The sequence below is a fragment of the Vulpes lagopus genome, chromosome 3 (assembly GCF_018345385.1).
Source record: "Vulpes lagopus strain Blue_001 chromosome 3, ASM1834538v1, whole genome shotgun sequence".
Lineage (NCBI taxonomy): Eukaryota > Metazoa > Chordata > Mammalia > Carnivora > Canidae > Vulpes > Vulpes lagopus.
This window is the reverse complement of record NC_054826.1, coordinates 111,151,057-111,166,029: the sequence shown is the minus strand read 5'-3', so window position 1 is coordinate 111,166,029 and position 14,973 is coordinate 111,151,057. Positions and strand designations below refer to the sequence as shown.

The following is a 14,973-nucleotide window of genomic DNA, read 5'->3' as shown; positions in this document are numbered from 1 at the left end:
CCGTCTCCACTAATACTTTGCTAATTCAAGCAGGCAATTATATGTCTCTTGCCTAGATTACTACAACGGATCATGAGTAAGTAAGACAAACTAGGCCCATGCCCTCTGTTATTAAAAAAGACAGATAATCATAATAAAGGGTAACAAGTGTATAATAGAAATAGAAGATGTTAGGAGTTCCGTTTTCAACATGGTATTTTGAAATACCCACTAGATGTCTAATAAATAGACATGCAGGTCTAAAGGCTGAGAAAGAGCTCAGAGCTAGACATAATACATTCACAATGTCAGCATCTAGATGTTAATTGAAAGAATTAACCAAGTGCAGAATAAGAAAAGTCTGGTATCCTGAGACACTTGTGATATGTAAAAGGTACACAGAGATTTCTAAACAGACTGAAGAACTATGTTTGCTGAGCCCGTCCACTCCACTAGCTTCCTTGCTGGTACACGTCAAGCTTCCTAGTGTTTGGGCAGAACCTGCTATATAACACCTAAAGCCCAGAAAAACAAGAAGCTAGTGATCTGACTTTTTCTGAAAGCCTGCGATAAAAGCATTCTTAATGATTAAAATCAACCGTCTTACCCTCCATCTTCTGCAAAAGTCATGATTTCTACTTGTTGGTCACAAAGGGTCCCACTGCTACTGACTAGCCTCCTCTCTGTCAGGCCAAGCACAGCTTTTATATTTCCAGAACTCAGTAGTACTTGCTTTTCACGTTTACCATCAGAGGAGCAAAGTAATGACCTAAACCAAGTATAAGGGAAAATATGGAGAAATCAGGAGTAAGCCTTTTCATATGAAAGGACTGAGTTCTTATTTATTTATTTATAGAGTGGGGAGAGGCAAAAGGAGAGGAAGAGAGAATTTTAACAGAATCCACACTGGGTGTGGAGCTCAGTCTCATGACCCTAAGATCATGACCTGATCTGAAATCAAGAGTCAGAGCTGGGATGCCTGGGTGGCTCATAGGTTGAATGTCTGCCTTCAGCCCAGGGTGTGATCCTGGAGTCCAGGGATGGAGAACCACATTGGGCTCCCTGCATGGAGCCTGCTTCTCCCTCTATCTGTGTCTCTGCCTCTCTTTCTCTGTGTCTCTCATGAATAAACAAATAAAATCTTAAAAAAAAAAAAAAAAAGTCAATCAACTTGAGCCATCCAAATGTCCCTAAAGTTCCAACTGTATTTATTTATCTATTTTATTGATTGGTTTTATTTATTTATTCATGAGAAACAGAGAGAGAGGCAGAGACACAGGCAGAGAGAGAAGCAGGCTCCATGCAGGGAGCCCGACGTGGGACTTGATCCCAGGACCCTGGGATCATGCCTTGAGCCAAAGGCAGATGCTCAACCACTGAGCCACCCAGGCTCCCTGAAGTTCCAATTTTAAATGGAAACTTTAGTAAGGGATATTATTCAATTGATAGGGTTTTTCAAAACCTCTCTTGGATCTAAACTTAGATTTTTTTGTTTTAAGATTTTATTTTAAGTAATCTCTACACCCAAAGTACGGTTTGAACTCACAACTCCAAGATCAAAAGTCACATACTCAAAAAAAAAAAAAAAAAAAAAAAAAAAAAAAAAAAAAAAAAAAAGTCACATACTCTACTGACTGAGCCAGCTCAGCACCCCTAAATTTAGATTCTTTTAAGATTCAAGCCTACTTTACAACTTGCACTCAAAACAAGTTTGACAGAGACAAAGACAAAGGGAAAGAAAAAACTACTTTTTGAGAACCACATACCTGATTTCTCTGATCTCCAAATTTCCCAAAGCCACACACACGAGATTACAAACATCGGGCACTGGAACTATCTGTAATACTGGAACCTAAATAAAACCAAAAGAGCCAAAAATTATATTTGGTTGTTTCATTTTTAATTAATCTAAATTTTCCAAAATTTGTCACATCCTCTCTTATTTTCACTGTACCAGGGTAGTTTCAAATATGGGACAAATATGAGAAAGTTCAGCATCCTCTTTTTATAAGGTAAATCTAAATAAGTCATATGCAAAACTATGTGTATCACAGCATTTATTTAATATGATCTACACCTCTAACAATAAAGGAATATTTAAATGAATCCTGCCATGTGGACAAATGGAACACTGTACAGCCATTTAAAATGTTTCTTCAAAAAGTAAGTTTATTCACATATATAAGTATCTGTTTAGCACCACTATGCAAATCACAGTGCTAGAAGCTGTGGATACACTGGAAAACAATGAAATTTACTGAGTAGATCATAAGCATTCTCATAAAAAAAAAAAAAGGACTATGTGAGCTAATGCATTTGTTATTATTATTTTATTTTAGATTTAAAAAAAGGATTTTATTTATTTATTCATGGGAGACACAGAGAGAGGCAGAGACAGGCAGAGGGAGAAGCAGGCTCCATGCAGGGAGCCTGATGCAGGACTCGATCCTGGGACTCCAGGATCATGCCCTGGGCCAAAGGCAGGCGCCAAACCGCTGAGCCACCCAGGAGTCCCTTTATTTTAATTTTTTTGAGAGGCAGAAGGAGAGGGAGAGAGTGAGAGAGCAAGAGAGCATGCGCATGTATGGTGGAGAGGGGCAGAGGGAGAGGGAAAGAGAATCCAAGCAGACTTGCATTGAGTGTGGACCTGAGATCATGACCTGGGCCCAAACCAAGAGTTGGATGCTTGTACACCTTAAGCAGATTACAATTTTGCCAGTCATTTTTCCATAAAGGTGGAAAAATAAAATTCAAAATAAAGAAGTATGGATATATAGAAACATGGAAAAATGTTCATATGTTCAGTGAGAAAAAAGCAAATTTAAAAGTGTTAGGCACACCAGGATAGAGAGTATGTAAACTATGAAGATGGACAAGGACTAGAAGAAAATACATATAGAAAAGAAGCAGGAGGAATGCTTTGGTGAGGGTGTAAGGAACACAGGTTTCAGCAAACTTAGGAGTCAGAAAAGACACAAAATTCAAATCTCTAATACATCTAGCATAAAAATCTGTTTCTCAAAAATTGAGTGATTTTTAAAAAATTTTTAAATAAAACACAATGTTCATTATAGTCTTGATGGTGGGTAGGTATATGGGTGCTCACTGTACAGCTTTTCTCTAGGTTTGAAAATTTTCATAATGATATGGTAGGAAAAAGGACTCATCTCTGTTCTTACATGGTCATGGGTCCCATTCTTGGTAAGCTGCCCAGCGACATTACCATGTAAATGTTTGCAAAAACTGCCCCCAGCTCTAAGATTCTGGCTTACCTCTGTAAAGTGCCAGGAATAAAGTTTTTCCCATTGCAAAGTATTGAGAGGTTTCCAAAGAGAAACTACATATTCACAGGCAGTTATGATACATGGCTCTTTGAAACCCGCTATTTCCCACCACATGGCATTCACATCCACTGAACAGGAACCAGAAGGATTCTGAAATAAATAGCAACAGCAGTTATGTTAAAGCCATACTTGGGATCTGTTTCATAAAAAGAATATGTATTAAAGCTGCTGGGTTATTAGGATTAAATGAAATACCAAGTAAATGTAATTAAATGTAATTAAAGTTTTTTTTTTTTAAAGATTTATTTATTGGGGGATCCCTGGGTGGCGCAGCGGTTTGGCGCCTGCCTTTGGCCCAGGGCGCGATCCTGGAGACCCGGGATCGAATCCCACGTCGGGCTCCCGGTGCATGGAGCCTGCTTCTTCCTCTGCCTGTGTCTCTGCCTCTCTCTCTCTCTCTCTGTGACTATCATAAATAAATAAAAAATTTAAAAAAATAAAAAATAAAAAAAATAAAGATTTATTTATTCATGAGAGACAGAGAGAGGGAGAGGCAGAGACACAGGCAGAGGGAGAAGCAGGCTCCATGCAGGGAGCCCGACGTGGGACCTGATCCCGGGACTCCAGGATCACGCACTGGGCCGAAGGCAGGCACCAAACCACTGAGCCACCCAGGGATCCCCCTAATTAAAGTTTTTTATAGGTCAAAAGAAAGAGCGGGGCACCTGGCTGGCTCAGTTGGTAGAGCATGTGACCCTTGATCTTGGGGTTGTAAGTTCAAGCCCCATGCTGGAGAGATTATTCATAAATAAAATCCTAAAAAAAAAAAAAAAAGAAAAGAAAAGAAAAAGAAAAATTAAAGAAAAGAAAAAAGAAAGAGGTTTGTGGCTCTCAAGTAACTAAAAAAATCTGCCCTCTCCACACTTATATCATAAAAGATCTAAAAATGTATAGCTCCAGAGTGGAAGAGATTCAGATTTAATCACAAAATGCAGCCCATAAGAACCTGCCCATCTGGAAACGAAACACCCTGATGAACCACCCATGGTTTAAAGAGGGAATAAAACTGAAACATATTACAGTTGACCCCTGAACAACCTGGAGGTTAGGTGCACTGACTTCCCACACAGTCAAAGTCTGCATGTAACTTTTGACTTTTCCAAAACTTAACTACTAATAGCCTACTACTGACAGGAAGCCTTACTGATAACATAAACAACACATACTTGATATGTTATATTATGTACTATATGGAATAAAGTATAGAGAAAAGAAAATATTAAGAAAGTCATTAGGGAAAGAATATACATTTACAATTCTGTACTGTGTTTACTGGAAAAAAAAAAAAAAAAGCCAGCATGTTAAATGAGCCTGTGCAGTTCAAACCTGTGTTGTTCAAGAGTCAACTGTACTTACAAATAAACAAAGAGAGCACTATGTATCCAAATTCACAGGGCATAGCCAAAGTAGTATGTCCAAAAGAAATTTATAATCATAAAGGCATTGATCAAAAAACAAGAAAAATTCAAGGAAAAAAACAGATTCAAGAGGTTAGTAAAAGAACAAGCAAGTAATAAGCACAATGAAAAACAGAAGGAATTATTAAGGGCAAAACCAGAAATAAGTCAAACAGGAAACCAAAAAACCTAATTAACAATCAATACAACCAAAAACTAGGGTTTTTACCAAAGGAATGGTAAATCTCTTAAGTTTGATAGAGGAAAAAAATACTTGAGAAAATGGGGACTAGAGATAGAGCATATGTAAGCGAATACAAACAGACCAAGAAAAAAAAAAACTATTAGAATAAATAACTTTTTACCTACAAGTTAGAAAAATACAAATGAAATGGTTGATTCTTTAAGAAATGTTCTTTTTTTTTTTAATTTTTATTTATTTATGATAGTCACAGAGAGATAGAGAGAGAGGCCGAGACACAGGCAGAGGGAGAAGCAGGCTCCATGCACCGGGAGCCCAACGTGGGATTCGATCCCGGGTCTCCAGGATCGCGCCCTGGGCCAAAGGCAGGCGCCAAACCGCAGCGCCACCCAGGGATCCCCAAGAAATGTTCTTAAAAGTGATTCAAGAATAGCTTTGGAATGACTGTTACTATATATCTTTATACAAAAGGAATCTGGGGCTCACAGGGTAAATAATTTGCCCAAGATCATGTAGCCAGTAGTCGGCAGAAAACGTTTATGTGGGTTTCAAGCTCTTTCTTTTGAAGAAGACCAGATGTCCCCAGCTGGGAGTGTTTTTGCAACCTTTCCCTGGCAGCTATCTAGCCACACCTGGGACATTTTGGGTTGTTATAACCAGGGACAGAGTGCTACTGTCTCTAGTGGGTTGAGGCAGGGCTGCTGCTAAATGTCCTACAATGCACAGGACAGCCCCTGCAACAAGGAATTACCCAGCCCCAGATGTTCAGAGTACTGAGATTGGGAAACCATGTTCTGTACCATGCTATTTCAAGTACCATGAAAAAACTTAACTAGGACACAGGTCCAATCCACTTCTTGGGATTTACTGAAATAGCACTAACAATGTTTTAACTGTATTTCTCATAAATATTACATATATATATTATTATATATATTAGTATATACACTAATTAATATATATTATAGTAATTGTTAAGTAATATATTATTATATAAGATACCAGTGAGCCACCCACGCATCTCAACCATTCATTATAATCTACAACTGTTACCCATTTTCTTGTAAATCATCATAGGTGATCCTTCCAGAAACACTACACCATTTGGATAGGAGGGCCATAAGTGACTTTCTCCCTCTCTGTCAAAATACCTGATTTTTTTTTTTTTTTTAAAGATTTGTTTAGGGACACCTGGGTGGCTCAGGTTGAGCATCTGTCTTCAGCTCAGGTCTTGGACCCAGGGTCCTGGGATTGAGTCCCACATCAGGCTCCCCACAGAGAGCCTGCTTCTCCCTCTGCCTATGTCTCTGCCTCTCTTTCTGTGTCTCTCATGAAAAAATAGAATCTTAAAAAAAATTGTTTTTAAATGACGCTCAAATATATATATAAAAAAAGATTTATTTTTTTATTTATTTGAGAGAAAGAAAGAGGGCATACAAACAATGGTTGCAAGGGCAGGGGAGCAGAGGGAGAGACAAAGAAGCAGACTCCCTGTTGAGCAGGGAGCTGGACGTGGGATTTGATCCCAGGATCCTAGGATCATCCTGAGCTGAAGGCTGATGTTTAACCAACCCACCAAGCCACCCAGGTGCCCCAAAATGCCTGACTTAGATACAAAGTTGAGTTACCTAGCTTAAGTTGTTCTTGGCAATATCCTGACATAGAAATTTCTTCCAGAGAAGATCTCAAAATATAAATACAGCTAAATATTGCAAAAAACAAAGAATTTAAATGTTTTCTGAATCTGTTTCACCAAGTTTATTTAACAATGTTAAATTAAGAATGAGGGGAACGCCTGGGTAGTGTTAAGATCAAATTCTTCTCAATTTTCCTAGCAATGCATTAAATTTTTTACATGTAAGACACAAGACACATAATGGAACAGTCTTCTGACCTTTAACTTTGAAACCAATTGGAGGTGGCCTGGGTTTGAGCTTTGACAAGCAGGAAGCTCTGCTACTTCAGTCTGTGGAAATAAAAGTCACACCATTAATCTAGGCTTTATAGATGTCTTCCTGCATTGCTCATTCATCATCATGTCTACTCGATATATGTTACCTTCTCTGATAACAAGAGCAAAGCTCCATATGACTGCTTCCTTGACAAGAAAGGGAATCGGATCCCCCATATTTAAAAAATACATTAACTTTAACTTCCCCCAACTGAACTTAACAGGTTATAGTATAGTCCTATCAAAGAGACATGTTAAATTATTCTTAAACACTGAGAAGCCAACATGTAAGAAAGTAATATGCTATCTAAATTCACTGAGATATTTCACTCTTTCATAGAAGATCTCACCAGGGAAGCAGATTGTTCCTGTTCAGTGGACTGTTTCCATGACTCCGGCTGTGGATTTCCACACAGCTGACTGTCTTTGAAAGGGACTGACTCAGTGGAAAGAGGTGTTGCCTGGGGACCAGAATCACAGTCACAGGAAGGCTGTCCTTCTCGACCTGACACAACCAGAGTGCTATCTGGTTTTGACAGGTTGGTCCAATTGTCGAGTTGTTTCTGATCACTGTCTTTTAGTATATGTGCTGCCGAAGCAAGCACATGATCACTGTCTTTTAAGTGAGGAAGTTGGGGTGTAGAGCAAGTTGGTCTGACAGTCTCTGTGCACACTTTTTCACAGAGTGCTTGGGAGCCAAAAGCTGGAGTTGTGCCCAAGATGGGGAAAGTGGGCGAACACATGTCTGTCGGCCTGTTACTGTTCTCGGGGGCACTGGTATTTAAAGGAGTAAAAAGTATTATGGATGAAGAAAGACCCTTCTTCTGAGACCGGCTTGTTAGGCTTGGCATTTTAGGTTGTGCTTTTTCTGGGAGAACCAGAATTTCCTCTTCCAAGTCCTTCATTTCAGTATCAATTTGTGTAGGAGTCAATTCTTCCAAAACAATACAGTTTCCCTCCTTAAGATGCTTCTGTGCATACATTTTCGATACAATAGGCTCAACTGTTTTTTCTGAATAGGACTTCAGTTTTTCAAGCTTAAGAGGTCCAAAGATTTCATCAGGTAACTGAAAGTCTGTGGTTTTGAGAAAAGATGACAGTCGCTTTAAACTTAGCATCTCATTCTCATGAAATGAAGCCTTGAACACAGCAGAATCCAAAGCTAGATAACCATTCTTTCTGGAAGAAAGGGAGTCTTCTTTTTGACAGTGATCTTTCTTCCCTAAAATAGAAAGGAACAAAGTTAACAACAAAAATCCAATGCCCAGGGACACCTGGGTGGCTCAGCAGTTGAGTGTCTGCCTTTGGCTCAGGGCATGATCTCGCAGTCCCGGGATCAAGTCTCACATTGGGCTCCCTGCGTGGAGTCTGTTTCTTCCTCTGCCTATGTCTCTGCCTCTCTCATGAATAAATAAAATCTTAAAAAAAAAAAAAATCCAATGCCCAACACAGAGTGAGATTTTAAACTCCAATACAGTACAAAACATCCACCACTCTTCCCACCCAGGACTGTGAAACCTCAGTGAATGGTCCAAAAGCCAGCTGGCTAACTAGCAGTTCTCCTTTGGCAGTGCCAAAAACAGTACAGTGCTGACAGCAGTAGCTGGGAGAAGGAAGACCAACCTCTGGTCCCTCTGGTCCCAGCTCTGCCACTGATCCAGTTACCTTGGGTACATCAGTTCACTTCATTTTCCCTGTTCTCTCATAAAGGACCTGAACTAAGAATCTCTAAAATCCTTCCTGCTCTAAAAAAACTATGGTTCCAATTATAAAATTCTGATTCCAACAGGTTACCAGAGCAGTTTACAAAATGCTGGTTCTTCTCACTGAAGAAAACTTGTCACCTTTTCAAGGAGAGTAATTTATTACTTTTTTTTTTTTTTTAAGATTTTATTTATTTATTCATGAGACACACACACAGAGGATGAAACACAGAGGGAGGAACAGGCTCGAGTCTGACTGGGGACTCAATCCTGGGTCTCCAGAATCATGCCCTGGGCCGAAGGCAGGCGTGAAACCGCTGAGCCACCTGGGCTGCCCTAATTTATTACTCTTAAGGCAGCTGGTGTTCTATACCATTCAAAATGTAGATCAAGTTGGCCCAACCACCTCCGCAGGCACATTGTCACAGCATGCCTAGAAGCCAAAAGCTGTAGGAGTGCTGAAGATGGGGAGAGTTGCATCCATCAACAAATAAATGAATAAAATGTGGTACATACATACAGCGGAATATTATTCAGCCATAAAACAGGGTACATGCTGCAACATAGATGAATCTTGAAAATAAGTCAAGGGAAAGCAGCCACACACAAAAAGTATTAATTCCTTTTATAGAAATATCCAAAACAAGTAAGCCCATAAGATAGAATACATATTGGTGGTTGCCATGGGCTAGCAGGGAAAAGGAAATGGGGAGCGTTAAGGGCATATGGTTTCCTTCTGGGCTGATGATCATGTTTTGGAACTAGGTAGGAGCCCTGGTGGCACAACACTGAATTTATTATATGCCAGAGAATGGTTCACTTCAGTGAAAAGGTTAATTTTATGTAATGTGAAGGTCATCTCAAAAAAAAAAAAATGTTTAATGTAGCAGCAGGTTACTATAATCACAGTGGATTATTTCAAAGTACATTTAAAAAGTTCCCAGTTTATAACTAGATTGCCCTACTTTCTGATTGCCCTGTATTCTTGTTGGCTTAAAGATGACAATAAAAAAGTCATAATGATTATGGTTTAATTTTAGTATATGTGCTGCCAAAGCAAGCACTGATTATGGTTTAATTCATTAAAAGTTAATTAACTATAACTCATAGGCCAAAGCCTATCTTCCAATGCCACAGAGCAGTCAGTTGCCTTTTTTTATAAATAAAGTTTCACCGCCACACATTTATATGTTGTCTGTGGCTACCTTCCCACTATATTTGACTAGTTGTAACAGAGCACAAAGACAATACTTACTATTTGACCCTTTACAGAAAGTTTGCTGATATCTAACACAGAACCAGAGTGTTCTCTTACCCTGAATAATTACTTTTTCATTCTGATCTTTGTGTAAGGTGATTTCTTCCTTGGATCTATTAACACCTGATGTGCTAGGAGTTGGCAAAAGTAGTTCATGATGATCTAATACAGGTGGGCAGATTGACTTTCTTTTTCTTCTGCGTCTTCCACCAGATGGATGGGTAACTGCTTTCCTGGGAAGGTTATCTTCAGTTGGCCCAGTGGGAGAGTGGACTTCAGTTAAAGACAGATGTTTTTGAGATCTTCTTGAACTTGATTGTTTTGTGCATGTGTCAGAAGTCCTAATTTCACTCTGGTCAGTCTCTTCACTGCAAAGGTTTAAATTTTTAGTTGCGTCTTTACTTTTATTTTTAAACTCTTTCTTTCTGACACCCAAATGACTTTGAATTACAGCCTCCAGGGCTACCTTCCTCTGACAATTTGACATGCGCCGTGTTGTTCTAACATAGTATTCTGCGGGAAATAGAAGGCCTTCAAGCACTGTGCAAGAATGTGTTTGATTTTCTGTAGAAGCAGGAGAGATTACTTCTGGGCTAAGACTCTTAGATTGACTTAAAACCTCATTTTCCTGAAGACTTTCATTTCTATCATCAAGAGTGTTATGGGGAAATTTTAAAGACTCTTCTGTGTGATTCTGTCCTTTTAAGTTTTGGTTTTCATCTGCTGATAAGTTATCATAAATGAGTTTATTTGGAGAGCATGAATTATCTGGCTCTAAGTCAGGACTTTGAGGCAGCTGGCCACTTGCACTTATACCTGGGTTATCTTTAGAGACCGTAATTTTTTTCACTTGTGCCTCTAGGTTTACAGGTGAAGCAGGATTAATGTTTTTTAAACTGTGAGTAATAAGTTCCCAGTCATCTTTAGGAGGCTTATGTTCAAGGTGATGACTGCTACTGCTATTTGACAGAGTAAATGAAGCAAGTGTAGGCACCATGGGGAAATTATTTCCTCTTATAAGTGCATCAACATCTCTTTGTGGTTTGGCAGTTGGTGGAATTAATACACCGCTTACATTAGTTTCCGTCACTGGTGATGGAGAACCAGGAATGTCAGACATAGAATTTGAAAGGTAAGTTCTTTTAGTTATAGGTGTCCTAGGATTTTCTCCATTGTTTTCTTCCTGTTCCTTTAGTCTTTTTCCAGACAGTATGAGTGAATCTGTGTCAAACAAAGAGTCTCTTGCCTGTGAAGTAAATGTTCTCTTCTGCTTTTTTCTTCTCCCTAGCAGCTTACTCTGCCTTTTCTCAACACCAGGGCAACCGACCCAGTAGGGAAAATGTTCTTGGATATCACCTGTTCTTTGTATATTTAATTCTTCCACAGAGCCATGTTCAGGGTTGAAGGACTCAGGCTCAATGTCAAATGTGATAGGTGTCTTTTCTCCAGTTTCTTCATCCAGATGAGTGCTAAATTGCAATGTGTCACAAGGAGATACTTTATTTTTAGATTCTGAGGAAAAAAAATTATATAATTAATATTTTCCTTTTAAATGAAGCAAAAAAATCCAATTGTTTATTTTAAAATATTATATAAAAATACATTTATTTAAGAAAGAGTTGATATTTCATTCAGACAGATCAAAGTTCAAATTTTTAATATTCTAACACTAATAATTTTAAGTAAATGTAAACAAACAGAATGGTGCTGGAAAAAACGATTTTAAACTAAAAGATTATCTCTTCTTTATTGCAATCATCTTTCCTCTTAGATTTTCCCCCCAGCTTTACTGAGGTACAACTGACAAATAAAAATTGTATATATTAAAGGTATAAAAAAGATGTTTTCATATGGGTATATGTGAAATACTATGTGAAATACTATCACAATCAAGCTAATTAAAATATCCAACATATTAAAAAAAAATCCAACATTTCTAGGGCACCTGGGTGGCTCAGTCCATTAAACACCTGACTCTTGATTTTGCCTTGGGTCATGCTCTCACGGTCATGGGCTTGAGCCCCGCATCAGGCTCCATGCTCTGCGGGAGACTGCTTGGGACTCTCTCTCTCTCCCTCCCCCCGTTCCTCCTTCCTGCACTCTCTCTCTCAAATAAATAAATAAATCTTTAAAAAAAATCTATCATTCACATAGTTATGGTTTTGTGTGTGTGTTGGGGGGGATGGGAACACTTAAGATCAGTTCTTCTAGCAAATTTTGAGTATATGATATAGTATTATTAACTAATTGTGTATCAAAGCTGTAGGACTGGGATCCCTGGGTGACGCAGCAGTTTGGCGCCTGCCTTTGGCCCAGGGCGTGATCCTGGAGACCCTGGATCGAATCCCACATCAGGCTCCTGGTGCATGGAGCCTGCTTCTCCCTCTGCCTATGTCTCTGCCTCTCTCTCTCTCTTTCTGTGACTATCATAAATTTAAAAAAAAACAAAAAACAAAAAAAAACAAAGCTGTAGGACTTATTCATTCTGCATAAGTGAAACACGGTACCCTTTGAACAACATCTTCCCATTCTCCCCACCATCTCACCTAATTTTTTATTACATGTCCTTTTTTGGGGGGTCAAATAATTTTAATACCACCTTTCCATTTTAATAGCCTCCAATTTTATGATTATAAATTACTTATTAACATAATTAATGACCATTGTTTTTTTTAGAATACTTCAGCCGGATTTTTTCTCTGTACATATATAAATACTTAATTATTTAAAAAAAAAAAACTTCTTCCCAATATTTACACAATAAGTATGATTTCTAAAAGTTGAAAGGGGAAAGAGCAACTAAATAAATAATTCAACCAAAAGAACAAAAGAACAGTTCATTGCTCATGGAATTGGAGAAAATATTTACAAAGTATGTCACTGATAAGGATCTAATAGCTAGAATATATTAAGGACACTTACCACTCGACAATAGAAAGGCAAATAACCTAATTAAAATATTGGCAAAGGACTTGAGTAGGTATTTCTCTGAAGCAGATATACAAATGGCCAATAAGCACGTGAAAAGATGCTCAACATCATTAGTCACTAGGTATGTAAATCCAAGCTATAATTAGATACCGCTTTACGTCCACTGGGATGGTTAGCATTTTAAAAATGGAAGATGACAAGTATTGGTGAGGATGTGCAGAAACTGGAACCCTTGGGCATCACTGTAGGAATGTAAAATGGTATTGACGTAGCAGAAAACAGTTTGGCAGGTCTTCAAAAAGCTAAACAGAGAATCATCATATGACCCAGCAATACTGCTCTCCTAAGTATATACCTTAAAGAACAGAAAACATACATCCGTACACACAGCTGCATTTGAATGTTCATAGCAGCATAATGGCCCAAATTCATAACTAGAAAAAAAAAATGTCCATTAACTGATGAATGGATGATGCATAAATTGTGATACATCTGGGATCCCTGGGTGGCGCAGCGGTTTGGCGCCTGCCTTTGGCCCAGGGCGCGATCGTGGAGACCCAGGATCGAATCCCACGTCGGGCTCCCGGTGCATGGAGCCTGCTTCTCCCTCTGCCTGTGTCTCTGCCTTCTCTCCCTCTCTCTCTCTCTCTCTCTCTCTCTGTGACTATCATAAATAAATAAAAATTTATAAAAAAAAATTGTGATACATCTAACCAATAGGCTAGCATTCAGCTGCACAAAGAAGTGAAGTACTGATGCATGCTTGGATGTAGGTTTGGAGGAACGATTGCTGAAAACATAATGCTAAGTGAAAGAAGTCAATCACAAAAGGTCACATATTGTATGGCTCCATTCCTATGGAATTTCTGGAATAGTTAAATCCACAGAAACAGAAGTAGATTAGTGGTTGCCAGGGGCTAAGGGTATTATGGGTACAGGGCTTCTTTTCAGGGTGCTGAAAATGTTCTGGAATTAGATAATGATGATGGTTGGACCATCTTGTGGGTATACAAAGAACCACTGAATTATGTATACACTTTAAAAAGAGTCGATTGCTTATCATCTTTTGGTTGTGAGAAAAAAATCATAAGCAAATATACCTGGAAAATTAATAATAAAGCAAGCAGAAGTAAATGGGCTAGCTTTACCTGAGTGGTTTAGCTGTGGTGAAGTATCCTGCTGAAGCAAGCAATCATGTTCTTCCGCTGTTTTCTTAATAGAATTCTTAAACTTCTCAGCTCTTTGAGCACGCTAAAGAAAACAAAAACAGCTCAAGGAACGAATTTAAGAAAAAGGAGGGTTTTTTTTTTTAAGGCTTTACTATTATCTTTAAGAATTGTTTACATAGGGACCCCTGTGTGGCTCAGTGTTTGAGCATCTGCCTTCAGCTCAGGGCGTGATCCCTGAGTTACAGGATCAAGTCCCACTTCAGGCTTCCTGCTAGGATCCTGCTTCTCCCTCTGCCTAGGTCTCTGCCTCCCTCTCTCTTTCTGTCATAAGTAAATAAATAAAATCTTAAAAAACAAAAAGAACTTTTGGTATATAGTTCATACTATGATACCTCAATTTGAGACAATAAGATTCACTTACCTGAAGGCGGGCCAGTGTCTTGCTGTATTCCCTTTTCAAGAATGCTAATTTTTCCTTCAACTGGAAGAAGAAAAACATCACACAATACTGAGCAGGTAGAAAGGAAGAGTCAGAGAGAAGGGATACATTGCCTATCAGACCCCAGTATACACCGCTTAGCAGGTACCCTCAGCAATAGACAGTGGAGGGAATAGCAGGTGCCCACAATACTTTCAGTTCTCACAAGGCACCAAGCTTGTACCTTGTACCTCAGCACCTCTACATAAATGGTTCCTACCACCTGGAGCATTTCCTCCACAACTCATGTAGCTAAGTCCTGATTCTTAAGCCTCAACGTAGATTTTTATTTCCCCAGGGTAGACTTCTAGGTCCTTCCTGAAATCCAGGTGAGACATTCCACATCTCCACTGTTCTTCCTTTATCACAATACTTAAACTATGCTGTCTGTTTACTTCCGTTTCCCCCATCTCACTGTGAAATCCCTGAAGGTAGCAGGAGTTGTCATCCTCAGACATTCTTTCAACAAATGAATCTCCTGGGGATCCCTGGGTGGCGCAGCGGTTTAGCGCCTGCCTTTGACCCGGGGTGCGATCCTGGAGACCTGGGATCGAATCCCAC

The 14,973-nt window shown here is 39.0% G+C and overlaps 1 protein-coding gene across 1 annotated transcript in view; it reads right to left on the bottom strand.

The window, feature by feature from the left end:
- Positions 1–14,973, bottom strand: part of PALB2 (partner and localizer of BRCA2) — a 28,419-nt gene that overhangs the window by 11,165 nt on the left and 2,281 nt on the right. The window contains exons 2-9 of the mRNA XM_041746901.1: positions 14,356–14,415; positions 13,914–14,016; positions 9,892–11,346; positions 7,224–8,095; positions 6,817–6,888; positions 3,252–3,413; positions 1,746–1,831; positions 587–748 (exon numbers count right to left, since the gene is read on the bottom strand). Coding sequence (XP_041602835.1) covers positions 587–748; positions 1,746–1,831; positions 3,252–3,413; positions 6,817–6,888; positions 7,224–8,095; positions 9,892–11,346; positions 13,914–14,016; positions 14,356–14,415 — 2,972 coding nt within the window. The remainder of the gene's footprint in view (positions 1–586; positions 749–1,745; positions 1,832–3,251; positions 3,414–6,816; positions 6,889–7,223; positions 8,096–9,891; positions 11,347–13,913; positions 14,017–14,355; positions 14,416–14,973) is intronic.